Here is a 20250-nt window from a genome sequence, read left to right as displayed (position 1 = left end):
AATAGTAAAAATCAAATCGAATTTTGGAATTAGCGGAGAAAAGTTTATAAAAAAGGCTCAGTAAAAATTTCAAGTTAATCGATCGAGTAAAAGTTGAGAAATCGTGAGTATCGTAGATTATACCAATGGTTCTAGGCCACCAAATAATCTAAAGAAAAAAAAAATATTAATCTAACTTGATGTCGCAGATGTATTAAATACGGACACATTAAAGTATTTGTTTTTACAAAATTTTTTGATATTTTCAAATTTTTTAAAAATAGTAAATATCAGAATTTTAGAATGAGCCTTAACGAAAAGTTTATAAAGAAAACACTGTGAAAATTTCAAGTAAATCGGTTGAGTAAAAGTAGAGAAATCGTGGGAAAACTATAGTTTCGAGTAAAACGCGTTTAAAATTTTGACGAAAAGAGGATTATCACGGTCAAATAGCTATATCCCCGAAATTAATTTCAATTTTAAAAAATCCTCACATACACATATTTTTAAATAGATAAACTTCGAAATAACTAAAAACTAAAAATTGGTTTTTGAAAATTCTGGAATAGAATTTCTCCTTAACAAAACATCAAATACTTTAATTCATCATATATTTTTTATTTCACTAATTTTTTATAAATGCAACCAAACAAAATTTTACACCAATAATTGTACACCATCTCTAAATAATTCAATACAAATTTTCCCAATATAAATATATTTTTCACTTTTCCAGCCCGATTTTAGCAGTAGCAGACTTCCGCACCATAACCTATGCAGACGGCACAACAGCATCATCCTGCGTAACACAAGCAACGGAAACACTTCCATTTTTATTCTTCCTGATGACCATTTCCGTGTTCTTCCTGCTTCCGTTCATAATATTATTGGCGCTGTACGCGCGGATAGCCCGCGAACTAATCGCAGACGCACCGAACAAACACTCTGAACGTTGCAACAGAAGACACTTGGTTATTATGTTGGGAACAGTGGTGTTGGCGTTTTTTGTATGTCTACTCCCATTCAGATTGTTGACTCTATGGATTATAATTTCACCAGATGAAGCCCTGGTGCATTTGGGGGTGGAAAGATATTATAATATTTTATACTTCTGTCGCACAATGCATTATTTGAATTCAGCTGTGAATCCTGTCCTCTACAATTTGATGTCGTCGAAATTCAGGGATGGTTTTAGCAGTGTCTGCGGATGTTTTTGCTGGTGTTATGAAAGAAGGCCTTTGAGGAAACGAAGTGGTACTATTTTGACGACAAGTACGAGTGCAAGTGGAAGGAGCAAGCAGTCTTTGAAGAAACATAAAAATGTAACACCTGTTAGTTCTACTTCGGTAGTGTTGCCAGCGGGTAGTGATGCGCAGAGGCGCTCTTGAGGCAACATACTGATGAGTCTGTGTTGCCTGATTGCAATGTGTAGTAGAAATATGAAAATAAGTTTTTGTTTTGCGAATATTATTCTAATTTTTGCGTACAATATTTTGTCTATATATCTAGAGAATATGGACAGCAAACCCAAACGGATCTCTTTTTTGTCAACATGTGTGCTTCCTTAATCATTGGTCACGTGGAATCTTTTTTATTATTTTTTTTTTGCGAAAAAAAATTATTTCAGCTAGTTGAAAGTGGCATTTAGCCTTAAGTTTTAGCCCTACCTAAATAATATTTTTACTATCCAATGTTTACCAGTTACAAATTTATGTTTTATAAATTTAGAAAATTTCAAAAATAGTCAAAAAGTTCAGTTCTAGAAAGTAATAAAGTGGGGGTGTGTCACAAAATTAGCCCATGATTTTAGCCCTCCAAATAATCAGAAGAAAAAAATATATATGTATTATTAATCTAGATTAATGTCGTAGATATGTGAAATACGGACACATTAACATACTTGTTTTCACAAAATTGCAACTGTCTGAAAAATAAATTCACAACATTGTTTTTATAGTCTCGATTTTTTTTAAAAAATAGTAAAAATCGGAAGACACTCTGTGAAAATTTCAAGAAAATCGGTCGAGTAAAAGTTGAGAAATCGTGGGTATCATAAACTATACCAATGAAGCCCTCCAAATAATCCAAAGAAAAAAATATATATCATTAAACTAATTTAATGTCGCAGATGTATGAAATTCGGACACATTAAAATATTTGTTTTCACAAATTTTTTGATATTCTCGAATTTTTTAAAAATAGTAAAAATCGGAAATTTGATATGAGCAAACAAAAGTTTATGAAGAAGACTTTATAAAAAAAATTCAAGTATATCGGTTCAGTAAAAATTAAGAATTCATGAATATCGTATCGAAAACGACAGTTTTAAGTAAAACTAGTTTAAAGTTTTGCTGAAAAGGGGTTTATGATAGTCAAACAGCTATATCTCCGAAAATAATGTCAATTTTGAAAAATCCTCTCGTACACACATTATTTAATAGTTAAGTTTCGAAAATACCAAAAAATTAAAATCGTTTTTTAAATTCTAGAGTAGAATTGCTCATTTTTGCCTATGTACATTTTTTGCCTATAAATATAGAGAATATAAACAGCAAATTCAAACTTATTTTTTTTGTCAATATTGTGCTTCCTTAATCATTGGTCACGTGGAATCTTTTTTGTTTTATTTTTTTGCGAAAAAGAATTATTTTAACTAGCTGAAAGTGGCATTTAGCCTTAAGGCAAGTTGTATGTACTTCCCGAAATGTGTAAGAATTGACTTAATCAATCGATATTGAGATTTAGATATTTAGATAAAATTTTCAACTGTTTATTTTAAAAATAAAGTTTTCGCTTTCAATTAAATCTAAACATTGCGATTTCGAATAAAATTTTTTCAAACACATTTAAATTATTTGTAATTATATTAATTACGTTGCACATACACGTACTTGTATGCCTTAAAATTGTAGCTTATTATTCCATATTTTAATAAATTGATAATGTTTGACTCATCACATCACAAAAGCAACTTTTGACACAGATTTTGACTATAATATTTTCTCAAACTTTGATAAATTTTTAACATTAAACTATTTGCCGTAAGGCCGTAACATTGTAATATGTTTTATGAGATCGTAATATCTATTGCCAAAATAAAGGTTCATAAAAAAAGCAAAAAAAAAATTTTTCCAACAGTTAATTTCAAGAAAACGGCCCGGTAGATTTTTACCTAAAAATAATCAGTATCATTTTCAACCAATATCTTTCAAACGGTTTTGATTTTTTAAAATCAATTCGGTAGTATGAGCTTAAATGTGAACGAAATGTTTAACACTTTTTCCAAATTACAAAGAAACGTTTAGGTCGATCGTCAAAACAAAGAAAAGGTAATCCACACCGAAATACATCGATTGGTTTTTAAAATTTTGAAATCGGTTCAGGCGTTTTTAAGCAAACGTCGATGAAAGTTCAAATTTTGGCAAACGCCAAAAAACGATACTAATTTTTGCAAACTAACACGATTTTTTAAAATTAAACGATTTGTCGTGGAATCTTGATATTTTAGTATGATCTATAAGACTATGGTATCTACCGTCAAAAAAAATCATAAAAATAGTCAAAAAATTTTTTTAAACTTTATCACAGAAAACGGCGTGGCCGATCTTTACCCGGTCGAAGAATTTCTTTCAAATAATTTTTGAATTTTTAAAATCAATTAAGAATTATGATAATAATTCAAAAATATTTAAGTATAAAAACAAAAGTGTTCCATTTACAACTGAATGTAACATTCTGCTTTCAACTGAATAATAGTAAATAATTGCTTTAAAAATCATAAAAAATGTATTTATAATTAAAAAATATATTAATGAAGATAGATTAACTTTTCAAGTTAATGTATAAATACGCATTTGTTAGGTATGTAATAATATATAAAAAAAAATATATATTTTATGCCAAAGACTAAAAACTATATATATATATATATATATATATATATATATAATTTATATATATATATATATATTCAATACTTTTAATTTTTTATATAAATGTTTTTTAGCTGAGCTTCTTATAATTCTGTAACAAATTTAATTTTTCTTAAAAACGATGTACTATCTTTCAATAAATATTATATTATATAATACATAAATTCATAAAAATAAAAAGAACAAAAAACTACAAAGAACTAACAAAATATGTTTGAAAAATTGTAATAAGTCTATTAATTGTATTTGTAAGCAGTATTAAAATATTTTTGTCAGTAAATTTATTAAATTTATATATATTTTTAGTATTACGTTAAAAGAAATATAATAGCTTTAAGTAGTTTTCAATAATAAAAACTTTAGTTTATGAAATTATAATAAATTTTCTAGAAAAATAATTAGCAAAAAAACTAAGATATTTCTAGAAAAGATGGATTATTTTAAGAATCAGTCAGTATCGCAGAATAACTTGAAATTGACATTTTTTTAGATAATGAATTTATTTAACAAGATTTTATATACAGTATAGTATTTATTTTTTAAGGTTCAAAGATCAGTATAATACCTAAAAGGTTTAATGAATAGTCACTATAAGTCATTTTTGAAAATGTACTAATTCAATTTAGTTCCATTATTTATAAAAACAAACAATCGTGTAGAAACAAATGTTGCATTAAATTGTATACTATTAAAATACAATTTATATTTGGTACACAGATATTTAAACCATTTCTACTAATAATTAAAAATATAATAACAATTCAAAATATGTCATTCGAGAAAAAATTAATATATTTTATTTATTTGAATAAACATTATTTTATGTAATGATATATTTATATGTAACAAAACGCATTTATATATTTATTGTAAAATTTCATTATAATCATATTATATTTTGTTAAGGAATTAAGGAATATTATTTTAAAATTATATTACTTCAATTTTTATTTGTAAAATGTTATTTAATAAAATGATATTCGTTTTGTGTTTGCATTTATAATAAATAAAATATAAAAAACATGTTTTTTGTAGGTAATAAAATATAATTTATATTCAATGATTTTTATCGTACTAAATAATTGAACAGGTGAGTATTCAACACATTGGTTACCATGTCAGTCATATGTGTCTGACACTAAGAAAAAATTAGTTTTATCATAATGTCATGTGTCGTATTAAATATTAAATCATCATACTACGAATATCATTTTAATATAAATACTATCCTTTATTTTGTACTGTTTTATTTAAATGTATGTTATTGTTCATCACTGTTACTAGATGTTAAATTATTTAACAGTTGTAACAAATATTCTAATTAAAAACAAAGGAAAAAAATGTGTGGTATAAAATATAGTGTTCTCCAGGAAATTTTTCTTTCATACATTAAGTTTCTTTGATAAATTTTTAACTAATTCTTTAATAAAGTTGTCTAGGCTTATTTAAAAAAGTTCTGGTATTATCGTGGCAATTAACGTGTTAAGAAAACAGATTTGCCTTCACTGGGTGAAACGTAATTTAATATATTATTAATACATCACAGGTAAACAGGAGAGAAAATAAATCACCGAAATAATTTGAATAGCGCGCCGAAAATTTGTATAGAAGAAATTAGAGTAAAATGAGATAAAATTAGCTGTAAGACAAGTTGCATGAACTTCCTGATATGTGTGAATAATCGACTTAATTATTAAAAAATAATTAATTTATGAGTGATTAAAATTATTCCGAGTGGATTTATTACACATAATTGAACACAACGTTAACTAGTAGTATTTTCTAAAAGCAAATTTTCACATATCAATAATTTTTATAATTGAACCAGTTGCCGTGGGATTTTAATGGTTTAGTATGTTCATTAAGACCAAGTACTCTATCGTTATACCAAGTAAATCGTCTAATTTTAATTCTAGCTAACGTCAAAAAAACTACTCATTTTCTCAAACTTTGATGAATTTTTAAAATTAAACTACTTGTCGTAAGGCCGTAATATTTCAGTAAGTTCTATGAGACCATGATATATATCCTCAAAAAAAGTTCTATAAAAATCGGCTTAAATTTTTGTTTTAACAGTTAATTACAAGAAAACGGCTCGGTAAATTTTCACCTAAAACTAATCGATATCATTCCCAACTAATATCTTTCAAACAGTTTTTGATTTTTTAAAATTGATTCGTTTGTATGAGCTTAAATTAAACGAAAAGTTTAACACTCATAGAAATACATTGAATGACTTTTAAATTTTGAATCGGTCAAGCCGTTTTTGAGAAAACGTTGATTTAAGGTAAAAAATCTGTTCACACACACACACACATACACACATACTTTTTTCCAAAATTGGTCTCATTCGATTCAGAATGGCTTGAAACGTCGAGAGAACATAAAATTAGCGAATCGGATTTTTTGATGAAAACATAAACTTCTCTAGTTGTGTAAAAATATGACCATTAATTTAAATCATTATATAATATCAAGGACCACGTACGTGATGATATACGTATTTGTGCAGTTGAATATTATATAAACTGAATTGCAAACTTAAAATTATTTATTTGAAGTATATGAGTGACCTTGAAAACTTTAGCCAAAATTCAAATTAAAATCCGAATTATTTTCGATATTAAAAAAAAAATTGGAAATAAAAAAAAATCTGAAAGCAATTGTTTTGTTAACACACGCAGAAAGTTTTTTTAATTCATTCAAATCGGACGCTTAGTTCACTCAAAAACTGCCATTTTTTGCACATTTAGCTATGTGGCTTCGAAATGACGGGACCTGTCTTTGCCAAAAACTAATCACTTCTCCCAATCATTACAAATTGAATGTTTTTTAGATCATTCAAATCCGATACTCCGTTCTCTCAAAAACTCGATTTCTAATTTCTGCACTCTTTGCTCCGTCCCTCCGTAACGGCTGGACCTGCCTTTGCCAAAAACTAATCAGCACATCTCCCTATCAATAGGAATTGAATGTTTTTGAACCATTGAAATCGGTTGATCCGTGCGCCTAAAAACATGGACAAACAATTGTATCCATACACACACACAAACATCAATTTTTTCTGAGGTATGCCAAAATATTCAGAAACCTCTAAAACGTGAAAATATGCAAAATTTTCACTTTCCATTTTTCGACGATTACAATAACTTACCCTACGGGAAGTTAATAAGTCGATGTACATAGGAGGACCTTCGATAAAACAAAATTCCGGTCCCGGATTTCATATTCTTTTGCATCATAAATCACCGTTTCCATGTTGTCAGCTTCATGTGTAAAGAAAAGATAAGACAAAACACGATTCGAGGGAAAGAGTCGTCTGAAGATGCATTTAAAGTCTCTCAGAAGAAAGTTCAGGATATAAATTGAAAAGTTTTTCAACTATTATATTTATTATGAGAGAGAAGGAGTTTAGTGAATTCGAAATGAATCGCCCGGTAAAGTCGTGTGATAATAGAAAATTAGTTGAAAGTGCCATTTTACCTTAAGGCGAGTTTCATGAAATTCGTGATATGTGTAATAATTGCCTTAATCAATTAATTAGGAAGAAACGGCTTAGCCGATCTTTGTTCAAAACTAATCCGCACGATTCCCAAATAATATCTTTTGAATTTTTAAAATCGAGTCAGAATATTTGGCAAAAAAATTTCACTTTTACTTAATTATGAAGAAACGGCTCGGCCGTTCGTCGCACAAAACTAAAAAACGCTAGACCTCATCGAGATACATCGAATGGCTTTTAAATTTTGGAAATCGATTCAGGAGTTTTTGAGAAAACGTCGATTTAAGGTAAAAAATCTGTTTACACACACACAAACTTTTTCCAAACTTGATCTCATTCGATTCCGAATGGCTTGAAACGCCGTGAAAACATAAAATTAGCAAATCGGATTTTTTGATGAAAACGAACTTCTACGAGAATTGTATGTATTTTTCATATATTTTTAAAATTTACATTAAATTTATATTTTTATAATTTACATTTGCGGACATTTGCTTAAAATTAGCACTACGTATTTTTAACCAAAAACGCTAATTTATTTGTGAAGTTAAAAAAAATAACTTTGAACAAATTTATTATAATAATCAAAAGTCCTTATTTTCAAATAAAAATAGAATTAAAAATTAGAATTGTAATATGCACTATTGACTATTGTTTTTAAAACCCGAAATAAATAAAATGAAATGTATTAAAGAAATTATTTTAATTTATATAATAACAGATATTATAAGTGTTTGAAAGACATCTGTAGCAAAACACATTGATTATTTTTCCGTGAAAGCAAAAATTTTATTTTTGAAATAGACACTTTCACAAAAATCCTTAAAAAAATTACGTGATTAATGGACGACCTCTAACGCGCTTGTGGGATAAAAAAGAACAGACAACAAATTTTTGAAAAATAGTAAAAAATACACATTTCTACAATGATGAATTGGCTGGAAGTTTTACTAAACATAGTCAGATAGTTGTTCGTTTGATACGTGTTACTTGTTATGATATAATTGGTTTGGTTTTCACAATATAATTTCTCAAAGTCAATTTTAATTCGTTAAATAATAAATCTTAATCAGATTTGCTTCAGAATTCGTTTTGAAACTGTATGTTCTAATTAGGCGTTTTATGAAATTTTATACCACGTAGCATATATTGTTTCCTCTCGACCCTTTGTATATAATATAATATTGATTAGGGGAGATTGGACCAAAATCACCCTTCGAAAAAAAATAATTAGTTTGTATGTAATAAAAATTTAATTTCACGTTCATGACTTCTGTATGTTTGAAATTAATTACTGAAATAAGTGTTGGGAAGGCAAAATTGCCCCATAAATCTACTTTTTTCTGTATTTTTATAGATTTTTTTTATGTTTCAGTCCAATCCTGGTGGTCGCTTCCTACCAGTACGAGGAATACTTCGACGGATCAATCGTCGCCGTCTGTCTGACCCAAGCGGATTCCTTCTGGCCAGCTCTATTTTTCATATCTTCAATTTCCGTATTTTTTCTCATCCCTCTTGCCATCTTGGTGATTTTATATACCATAATAGCCAAAAACCTCATGGAAAATCCAATGACTGCAGTATCGCACGGAAAAAACGGTAACAACATATACAAATATAGGCGGCAAGTCGTGGTGATGTTAGGGGCTGTGGTTTTATCCTTCTTTGTATGTCTGATGCCCTTTCGTGCCCTAACTTTGTGGATCATAGTAGTTCCACCAGAAACCATAATGTCTTTGGGCTTGGAAGGATACTACATCCTGCTGTACTTTTGCAGAATTATGCTGTACATAAACTCAGCCATCAACCCGATTTTATACAACTTGATGTCATCCAAGTTCCGGGAAGGTTTCATGAAACTTCTTGGTTGTCACAAATTACGACGACTCACCACTTCGAGTGATGGTAGAAAAAGTACTTTCAGAACTACTTCTAGTACTTTATCCAGCAATACTGATTCTTTTTGGAGACGATACAGTACCCAAAAAGCTGCAAAAGCAGGATCTCCTAAACATAAGAGCAAAATTGCAACTTTGTTGTTTCGGAAAGAAACTTTGGATGATGCTGAACCAAGACCGATTAGTAGTGTTGAAGCTCCTAGTAATACTGATCCTGATGAGATTAGAAGTTGTGCTGACAGAAGTAGTAAGAATAATAATAAGCAAAATTATGTGAGGAGTTTGGAAGAATCGCAGTTGGTGCATGAGTTGTCGTTTGCTAAAGAAAGTTTTGTCTAGGGATAAAGGACAAGTTTCAATACTCTTGAATTCAAATAGAATTTAAGTTTTCGAAAGTATCTTGAAGTAAAGAGTTGTATGTATTTTTTCACTACACAACAAAAATTTAAATAAAGAAAATTGACCCCAAAATTTAAAAACGTATTGGGGTTGCACAATTTCTGTTGATTCGGTACAAATTGTTTGATTTTTTTACATAAATTTTGATTTTTGGCCTATATCTTCATAAAAGAAAATGATGCTGAAAAAATTTCGCATTGAAAAATCGTAATTGTACAATGTCTAAATCGTAAATTTAGACAATTCAAAAACAAGGCTGAGGAAGTCTTAATCATCAATGAGGAAACATAAATGTTGCAGAAAAAAGGTAAAATTGTTCTGGAGGCCTAGAAAAAGTGAAGAAGTCGCAATTGGTCGCAACTTTGAATAAATGTTATCTAAAAAAATGAGAAAAAGCATTATGGAACATTATTTTTGAATATGTTATCTTTGGAAAAATCACATTTGAAACTTTTTTGATTCTTCTTTTTTGAGGGCTGGCAGAATGGCATACAAATTGCCTTTTGAATTTTCTATCTTTGAAAAAATCTTATTTATTTTTGAATGTGTTAACTTGAAATGGTAAATTTTCCATAACCATCCTGCCCATCTGGGTAAAACATTTTGAAAAAAATAATATTTTTTATTGTAAATTATCTTTATTGAGAACTTGTAAAACAAATTTAGTAACGTTTTACTAATGACTTTGTAAATAATTACAATTTTCAATAATTTCGAGACAAATATATTTTAATACTTTTATAATATTTTCAAAAAGGACCAAAGCATATAATTTGAAATACGTATTGGATAATAATTAAAAAATAATAAACTTAGGTCTGATGTTATTAGATATTAATGTAGAAGTAATATATCGAACATAATTTTTTAGAATATTTATTACACAATTTTGTTCACATACATTACATACATACATTACATTACATAAAATTTAGTTTATAATTTTTGCAGAATTACTCGCTATTGTTTTGGGTAACTAATGAGAAAATTTTATTAAAATTTTCTACGTACAAATTTCAGATTTGTAATTATTTTTAGTATTTACGATCTAATATATAATATTCTTGTTATTGATTAAACTTTGAGATTTAAATATTTGATTGTTATAAAATACTTTAAATAATTTAAATAAAACTTTGGTAATAGAAATATTAAATAAAATTAAAAACAAACATTCAATTTTAATTAATATTTTCATTACCAGTAGCAAACTTTTTAATTTTTTAAAATATTTTCAATCAATTTCACGAAGAATTGAAGAATTTCTCAAAGAATTTTTTATATTTCAGATATAATTTAATAAATATTGTCATTAATAATAAATATATTTATCACAATTTATCTAGTTCATTAATCAAGTAGACAAATTAAAATAAGAAAAAGCTTAAGAAAACTGTAAATTTATAGACTGATTAAGTAGATGTTAATTAATAAAAATTAGCTTTAATTTGTATATAGATTTGAACTTGTGTGGGATCATTTAGGAAAAAAATATCATTGAAATTAAATTTATTTTTGTAAAAGGAGTATCTATATATATATAATGTTTCAGAAACAGAAAATTCAATTTTCTAATTTTATGCTCTTAAAAACCGATTTCAAAAATTTCAAAAGTTTCAATAATACAAAGATTTTCTGATGAAAACAAACTTTTCCTTTGAAATAATTAAAATAAAATTGACATTTACTAAATAATGTTTTTTTTTAAATAATGATCTCATACCGGTTATTTCAAATTATGCAAATACCTGTATATGTTATACATAATTAATGTTATATAATTTTTTATATACTTAAATGTAAATGTGAGCTTAAATAGATTTGCATAGTGCTTTAAAATTATAAAATATATAAAGAAGTTGAAAATATATTGTTGACGATGGAAATCAAGCTGGTAATAAATGTAGTATATACTAGCTGTCCTGGCTTTTTTAAATTGTGTCAGTTATAACTATAACTCAAAATTTCGACATAAAAGTTATTTGACAAAATGTCTTCTTATATCCATTCAAAATTTAGAATCTTAATTTAAATAACCAAAATAAAATAATATAATCTAAAAAATCTATAAATATACATTTAATCATTAGTGAAATATTATTAATTAATTCATATGTCCAAATATTTTTACTTTTTTTTATTTATGCATCGTCAACATAATACCAAAAAGTTTAAGGCTTTAAAAACCAAATTCGAATATTAGTATGAATAATTTCCAAAATATAGCAGTATGTAAATATAAATAATAATGAATTCATGAATTAAATTTAGATTTATATATTGATGTCTAGTCAAATATAAGGTTTCTAAATAAATTGACAATAAAAGTATAAATAAACGAAATGAGTGTTACAATGTCAAATCCTTAATGTGTTAATGATTTATATTATTGTTATATATTATTTTATACTGGAATTGTATTAAATTTATTTTTGATGAATTTAATTTTTTATTTGAACAATTTGTTGAATAAAATATAAATACTTTTATTTTTTATTTTTATATATATTTTTTTTATTTTATTTTTAAAGTGTGACTAAAATGTATATATTTTTTTACTGTCTAAAACAGTGCTCGTTGGCCCTTAAATAATCTCTTTTCTAGTAATTTTGTATTTTACTCTAAACTATGTAAAATATTTTTTAGAATTTGTTAAACATACTGAATGATGGCACACATACAGTATCGAAACGTACATAATATAGTCAAAAAATCTGAAAATCATAAATAAACTTGAATTATGCTTTTACTTTGATCTCAAATATCATCCAAATATAGTATAAATATTATCCAAAGAAACTTTGTATCCAAAACCATTATTAAAATATATAGATACATAATAAAAAAAAACTTCTTAAATTTTATCTAGTTATAAATAAAATTTAAAAAAAATACTGCCTGCCACAATAAAAAAAAATTCAAAATTACACTGCCTATGAAAAAATATTCGATAGTTATATAAATTTTTAAGACAATATAACAATACCAAAAAAAAAATTAAAAGAAATTTTTCAATAAAATGTGATACACCAAAATTTGCTTCATTTATAATTATTTTATAGAATTAGTAAACTAATAAAAGTCTACTTAGTAAATTAAATTTTACTCAGTAAATTAAAAGTTAACATTTCTTAATATATTTTTGTTACTAATTAGATTAAGCTTTGTAAATGCGATATTTTTATTTAAGTAGCATTTGTATAAACTATTTAATATGTATAGTAGAAATTATTATTATATGAATATAATATATATATATATATATATATTATATATATATATATATATATATATATATATATTTGTGTTACTATAAGTAAAAATGATTGTATCGTTGCTTTACTTTTAAACATAAAGATAAACTTTGGAATTTGAATAAATAATTTTTATATAGAAGTATAACAATATATTAAAAATTTAATTTTGGTACGTGATGGAAATTGTAAGATTTTTTTATAATATTGAATATAATTTTAATAAACATATTACTAAATGTCTATAATCGATATATAGTATTAAAAATATATTGCTTCGCCTATGTAGTAAATGTTGTGCAAAAATAATTTTATTAACTATTATTGTAAAATAATAATAAGAGTAATTTGTACATATCAAACATTATTTAAATAAACTCTGTACTAAATCGATTTGTTTTTATTTTATAAATAAATAAAAGTAACTAGTTGAAAGTGTCATTTTGCCTTAAGGCAAGTTGCATAAACTTCCCGATATATGTAAATAACCGACTTAATCAATAAAAAATGAATTAATGAATAGTGATTAAAAAAGTATTCCGAGTAGATTTATTACACATAATTGAAAACGAACAAACAGGTTAACTCGGAGTATTTTCTAAAAGCAAATTTTCAAAAATCAACAATTGTTATAATTGAACCAGTTTCCGTAAGACTTTAATGGTTTTACTACAGGCCTACAAATAACTTAATTATGATAATTAATTGTCAAATTTTCAGATTTTTCAAGTTGCTTAACCTCATTATTGATTAAGATTATTAACTTAATTTACAAAATTAACATTTGAAGAAGTTTTCGCGATTGGCTTGAAAACAAAGTATCACTTATGCCTTTTTTAAATATTGCAAATTTTTCTAGTATTAAACATTTGTCAATGAAGATAATTAGCAACATTAACTTCTTGTAAGGTAAGTTATGGTGGACGTCTAAAAATCAAAAGTGATTTTTTTTATTTTTTGACCAGGAGGTCAAATCAGTGATTCCCAAAATGGTCCACATAGACCCTCTGGGGTCCATGGCAACTTTCGAGGGGTCCACGGCAGGGAAAACAAAATTTGGGGGTCTACAAAATAAAAATAGGGGCCCACGGCACATTTAGAAATGAACCAAAAAGTAAAGAAAAACATTGCATATGAATTTAGTATTAAGCGCGGAGCCAACGACCCATTGACCACGCATATCTCGAAAACTATTGGACGTCCCAACTTTAAATTTTTGTCACATTCTTAGTAAGGTACAGTAACAATATGTGCCAAGTTTCATCAAAATCGCAATATGTGTTTCTGAGAACATAGCACCTATTTAAATACTAGTATTGAGCGTGGAGCCAACGACCCATCGACCACGCATATCTCGAAAACTATTGGACGTCCCAACTTTAAATTTTTGTCACATTCTTATTAAGGTACAGTAACAATATGTGCCAAGTTTCATCAAAATCGCAATATGTGTTTCTGAGAACATAGCACCTATTTAAATACTAGTATTGAGCGTGGAGCCAACGACCCATCGACCACGCATATCTCGAAAACTATTGGACGTCCCAACTTTAAATTTTTGTCACATTCTTATTAAGGTACAGTAACAATATGTGCCAAGTTTCATCAAAATCGCAATATGTGTTTCTGAGAACATAGCACCTATTTAAATACTAGTATTGAGCGTGGAGCCAACGACCCATCGACCACGCATATCTCGAAAACTATTGGACGTCCCAACTTTAAATTTTTGTCACATTCTTAGTAAGGTACAGTAACAATATGTGCCAAGTTTCATCAAAATCGCAATATGTGTTTTTGAGAACATACCATCTGTTAAACTAGTAGTATTGAGCGCGGAGCCAGCGACCCATTGACCACGCATATCTCGAAAACTATTGAACGGCCCGACTTTAAATTTTGGTCACAAAAATAAAAAGAAGAAAAATATGAATTAGGCTCCAAATTGCTTCCCCTTTTACCATATTCTCTAGATCTGTTCCCTAGCGACCATATACCAATCTCAGATCTTAAAAGGATGCTTTCTATGAAGGAACTTTAACAAAATGATGAAATGATAGCTGAATTTTATGACAAAGTACAAATCGCATTAAAAAAATGTTTTCGAAAAGTTTGAAGTTCGCTATAATCGTTATATCGTCTTCGAAGAAACTATATTGCATAAAAAAAAGAAAATTTACACTTCAAGGGATCACGACACAAACAAGTATGGGAACCTTAGGTTTAGTATGTTCATTAAGACCAAGTACTCTATCGTTATACCAAGTAAATCGTCTAATTTTAATTTTAACAAACGTCAAAAAAACTACTCATTTTCTCAAACTTTGATGAATTTTTAAAATTAAAGTACTTGTCATGATGCCATGTAAGTTCTATAAGACCATGATATATATCGCCAAAAAAAAGTTCCATAAAAATCGTCTTAAATTTTTTTTCAACAGTTAATTACAAGAAAACGGCCCGGTAGATTTTCACCTAAAACTAATCAGTATAATTCCCAACTAATATCTTTCGAACGGTTTTTTGAATTTTTAAAATCGATTCGGTAGTGTGAGCTTAAATGTGGACGAAAAGCTTAATACTTTTTTTTCAAATTACAAAGAAACGGCTCGGCAGATCGTCGCACAAAACTGGCAAACGATTATCTTCGTTTAAATACAACAAATGGCTTTTAAATTTCTGAAATCGGTTCAGGCGTTTTTAGACAAATGTCAAAAAAACGATACTAATTTTTGCAAACTTTGACGAATTTTTGAAATATGCTAAAAATTGAAAAAAAAATGTCCTCATTTTAGCGCGCAAATCGATTTTAAAAATTCAAAAACTGTTCGAAAAATATTAGTTGGAAATCGATCTGATTAGTGGCTCAACGTTCGCCGGGTCAGCTAGTATATATATATATAAATTACGTGCGGCCGGCCCGCCATAAAATTTTAAAATTTAAATTGGCCTGTGGATTGAAAAGGTTGCTCGCCCTTGTTTTAAATAAATAATTTAACTTCCGAGGCATAAACTTAATATAAATCAGATTCAGCTAGTACTTTTGAGTGTAACAAAATATGTACTATATAATAAATTATAAATATTATTTAATTTACTTTCAACATTTTTATTTTGTTTAACATTACATATTTTATATTTCATCTATTCATATATGTATTATATTATTTATATCTCTTACATTTATTGAGTCTATCATAAATACTATTCTTAAAAAACTATTCTCATTTTTCAATAAGATTTACACAACATGGAATCTAATCTCATAGTACGATTTGAAAATAAGCATTTTCATCTAAGTCATGACAAAAATTCAAATACATCTTATTGTGTATTAATATTTGGTCCTTTGACTAGGAAATTCACTAAACAATTAATGGATAAATAATTCGGGAAAGTGTGTTTCATACGTAGGCTCCATTGCTAAAGTCTCGTTTGATGGTAAAGCATTAACACCACGTAAGTTTTTGGAAAATTTTAATGAACTGAATATGTCGTTCAGTTTGTTACGTAAGAGTTCATGCTGTGGCTTTGTTCGGGTCAACAATTCATCAAATGTTCATTTCTAAACGCTTTGGCAAGTCGTTTATATTGTTCCTCTTGCAGTAATTGTTCAGACTCAGTTTGTTCATTTACTGCTCGTTTCATGACATCAAAAGAATATTCTTCGGTGTTAATTTTCCTGGATAATCCTGGTGAACTTGCTGCGCTATCCACATCGTTGTTTAAAGAGCTCAAATCCGTAGCACTTCCTAAAGAAGTGCCAGCCTCGACCCAACTATGTCTGTGACCCATGTTCATAGTTATCGGGCAATGTGCAAAGTGAGCTAGTTGTTTTAATGAAGATCCATCGACACCAACCAATTTCAAGCCTTCGATTAAAGTGTTTTGATCGATCATGAGATGCTGCAAGCTGGATAAAGGTCTTGTTTGGGAACTATCGTAGTGGCTTAAAAGCGGTGGTAGTAAGTAAGGTGCTTCTGTTCTTCGTGCTTCAATGATTTTTTCGGAGTATTCACGTAAGGGTGATACTGATAGTACTTGTGGTACCATGTTGAAAACAGCGATTGTCAAAGATGTTATGTGGTATCGTTGAGCAGGAGTTAATTGTGGATTTGCTATAGCCATTTGCTGAATGCTAAGTATGAGTTGTAAATAATCTACTATAGTCTCGTTTGAAGCCAGTTCAATACAAATTAAAGCAAGTGTTGTATACACAGCCTTCACGTTTTCTATATCAGTATCGTCCAACTGAAGCGAGTTATATAAACTACTGTAAATTGCAGAACCGTGTTTGTTAATAAATATTATATCAGAACGTGAAGACTGCTCCAAGTTCAAATCCTTTGTAGTAATATCAATACTCGGTTCAGATAATTTCAAACCATTTTTATGTCTGTCTAACAAAGTATGGAAAATATTTTGTACCAAAACCCTCATTTTAGCATCTGGAGCACACGCCATTTTCAACAAAGGCTCCAAAAACGACAATTGGAATGTTTTATCAAGATGTACACTGCGATACTTTGTAGCAACCTTCAACAAAGATTTTAACAATATACTTTGTAAAAGAACATCAGACTTTTGCAAGTCCCTGCAAGGATACGGAACTTTATTCATAATAAACATCATAATTTCAATTTTCTGATAATCAGGTAGATGATTAGCAAATTCTCCAAGAGCATTTATAAGACTCTCCTGATACTGATTCTCTACTACTGTCGGTTCAACATTCCTTGACACACTCTTTTTTAAATTAGACATTAAAGAATTAATTATCTCCAACACTGAAGGTCCTACACTCTCGCCTGCGGCTATAGCTATAATTTTAGATAAAACATCAGCAATACTTGTGCGAATTTTAGGATTAGATTCAGAATTTTCATCTAAATGGGTCATCAATGCTTCAACAACTGTGTATGAATATTGTACTTGTATAGCAGACATTATAGTCCTGAAAGTTCGTATAGCAAAAGTATTTGGTACCCACAATTGATGACTATCGAGATGCCTCAAAACAGGTTTAAGTACACAATGTATATGTCCGAATGAAGCACGACCAACAACTTCCCGTAAACATTCTTCAGCTAAAACCGGAGGTAACACTTCCTGGTTTCTAGAGTCTATACATACATCAGTCTCGCATGTTTGACAATTTTGTAAATTGAATAGTAATGATGGTACAATTTTATCCATGTGCTGTTTGTTCCAAATGTTTTCAACAAGATCATCCGAGACAGTTTTCCTTACAACACCCTGCAAACCTTGAACACCAGCCAAACGCAACTGGTTTCTTGTATCGGTATCTTTATGACTGCTGTGACACATCGAAGAAAATTTGGATACAAAGAAGTCGTAACTTCGATGATAAGAAGGAGTGTCTTCTTCAATGTTAGCAAAATGAACAAACGAGTGAGTAGCTAGGATTTGTAGCTGGGGTTCTGAGGATTCTAAGAGTCTTTGAATCATTTTTAAAAAACTGTGGCCAAATACATTTAATGTTTTGGCATGTGAAGCTTTTAGGAGACGATCCATAGCATCCATGGCAATAATAACAAAACCATACCTTCTGCGATTTATGTCCCTGCTAGCTTTTTGGTACAGATAGTCTCCGATTCTGTCCAATTTTTCTGGAGATGATAGAGAATAAAATATCAATTTGTCCATATTGGCTTTTACTAAACCTTCATCGGGATCCACTGGAAATATGTTATCGACTAATCTTTTGTATCTAGGCAATAATGCCGAACAACAGACACAACAACCAATCATTGTTTATTTAATTATATACTAAATACTGTAATATAAATAGTTTTAAATTGTATTATACTTTTATGCAATTTTTGACAGTTCGTAAATGACATTTTAATGGAACCATAGAGTGTGTTCATAAAGATGCGACGCTTACGTTCACTTAACTAAAGCCACTGGCACACTAGGCAAATAGACTAGACCATAGATAAGGACTAGACGATTTCTTTTCAAAAATTATATAATTACGAATATATATTATTCGTATATAACCAGTGGTGTATGGCATCGAGCCTTAAGGTGAATTTCTGAATCTTTCCGTACCATAATAAAGTATTCGAAGAATATCAAATAATATCAAATAATTTCAAATATATTATTATAATAAACACTGAAACTTCCAATATTCGTATTTTATAGACAAAATATAAGAGCTTATAAATTGGACGACGACGCTTATATACGTTTACATGAAAAGTAAATAAATAAAACTTTATCAACCAAATTTAAAATAAAGGACATCATCTAATATTTGTTAGAATTATATAAACTAAATCGCAAAGTTAAAATTATTTATTTTAAGTATATAAGTAAACTTTAGAACTTTAGCTAGAATTAAAATTAAAATCCGAATTAGTTTCGATAATTAAAAAAAAGTATCATATTCATTATTAATAAAATTCATAAATAAAATAAGTATAAATTAATCGCAAAAGTAACTGCATTTTCATTATCTTAATTTTAATTGTTTTCCCACTCGATAGGAGCGCCACCAACTGTAGCACGTAAATTTACCCCTGGGTTTAATTCTGGATGAGAATTAAAAATATAAGAGAGAACAGATAAATCTGAATAATTTGAATAAATAAAATGATAATAAATTATACGCGTATAAAATATAAATTTCAACTAAATCACTAATATGTTTTCACAAAAACATAATAAAAAAAAGTTACACATTTAAAGTACGTGTTTTATGATAAGATAAATAGTTCATTAGAAAGAGAAGAAATTAATCACAGTAAATGCAAAGACAAATAAAACATATGTGTATATTATTGAAGTGTTATACTTTAGCTGACTGATGGCACGCATATAGTGTCGAAACTAGTACGAATACATCATTATGTTCAATTAATTTACCATATATGATTAATTATGTCTAATATGTTTCAAGTTCAAAAAAATAATATGACAGCGATTTTGAAAATCAGTTCAAAATCGAGATAATTAGTTTTTGTAAGAGATCGTCCTGGCCCTTCATAAATTAATTCTTAGAAATTCATAAATAACATATTGAAGATATTTAACAAGCACGTCCAAATATTGTAGAGCTATGAAAAGAAGTTGGACCACAAAAGATCAATCTTTAGGCAATAATGCACATCTGTAACTCAAAACTTTGAGTCAATTATTCAAATTTAAAATGTGACTTCTTAGATAAATAATTAAAAAATAATGTCAATAGTATCCGTAAAAATGTAATTCATATCTCCGAAAATATCAAATTATTAAATCAAATATTTTTTTGAAAA

The 20250-nt window shown here is 28.0% G+C and overlaps 3 protein-coding genes across 3 annotated transcripts in view; 2 read left to right on the top strand and 1 right to left on the bottom strand.

Moving 5' to 3' along the window:
• The window catches only part of LOC113363977 (mycosubtilin synthase subunit C), a 425226-nt gene that overhangs the window by 370066 nt on the left and 34910 nt on the right, over positions 1-20250 (top strand). The gene's annotated exons all lie outside the window — the stretch shown is intronic.
• Positions 714-9650, top strand: LOC113377833 (neurotensin receptor type 2-like; the record flags this gene model as incomplete). Its single annotated transcript, XM_026618269.1, has 2 exons — positions 714-1357; positions 8789-9650. Coding segments are annotated over 2 exons (1506 nt in total), but the record flags the coding sequence as incomplete, so codon positions are not given.
• LOC113363979 (protein EFR3 homolog cmp44E-like) lies at positions 16147-18736 on the bottom strand. Its single transcript, XM_026606452.1, is given in 2 exon segments — positions 16147-16525; positions 16528-18736. Coding segments are annotated over 2 exon segments (2397 nt in total). The 3' UTR covers positions 16147-16337.

This window comes from Ctenocephalides felis, unplaced genomic scaffold (assembly GCF_003426905.1).
Source record: "Ctenocephalides felis isolate EL2017-DRISC unplaced genomic scaffold, ASM342690v1 CF-g0.4_SCAFFOLD_00845, whole genome shotgun sequence".
In the NCBI taxonomy this organism is placed as follows: Eukaryota; Metazoa; Arthropoda; class Insecta; order Siphonaptera; family Pulicidae; genus Ctenocephalides; species Ctenocephalides felis.
This window is presented reverse-complemented; position numbering and strand designations above follow the sequence as displayed.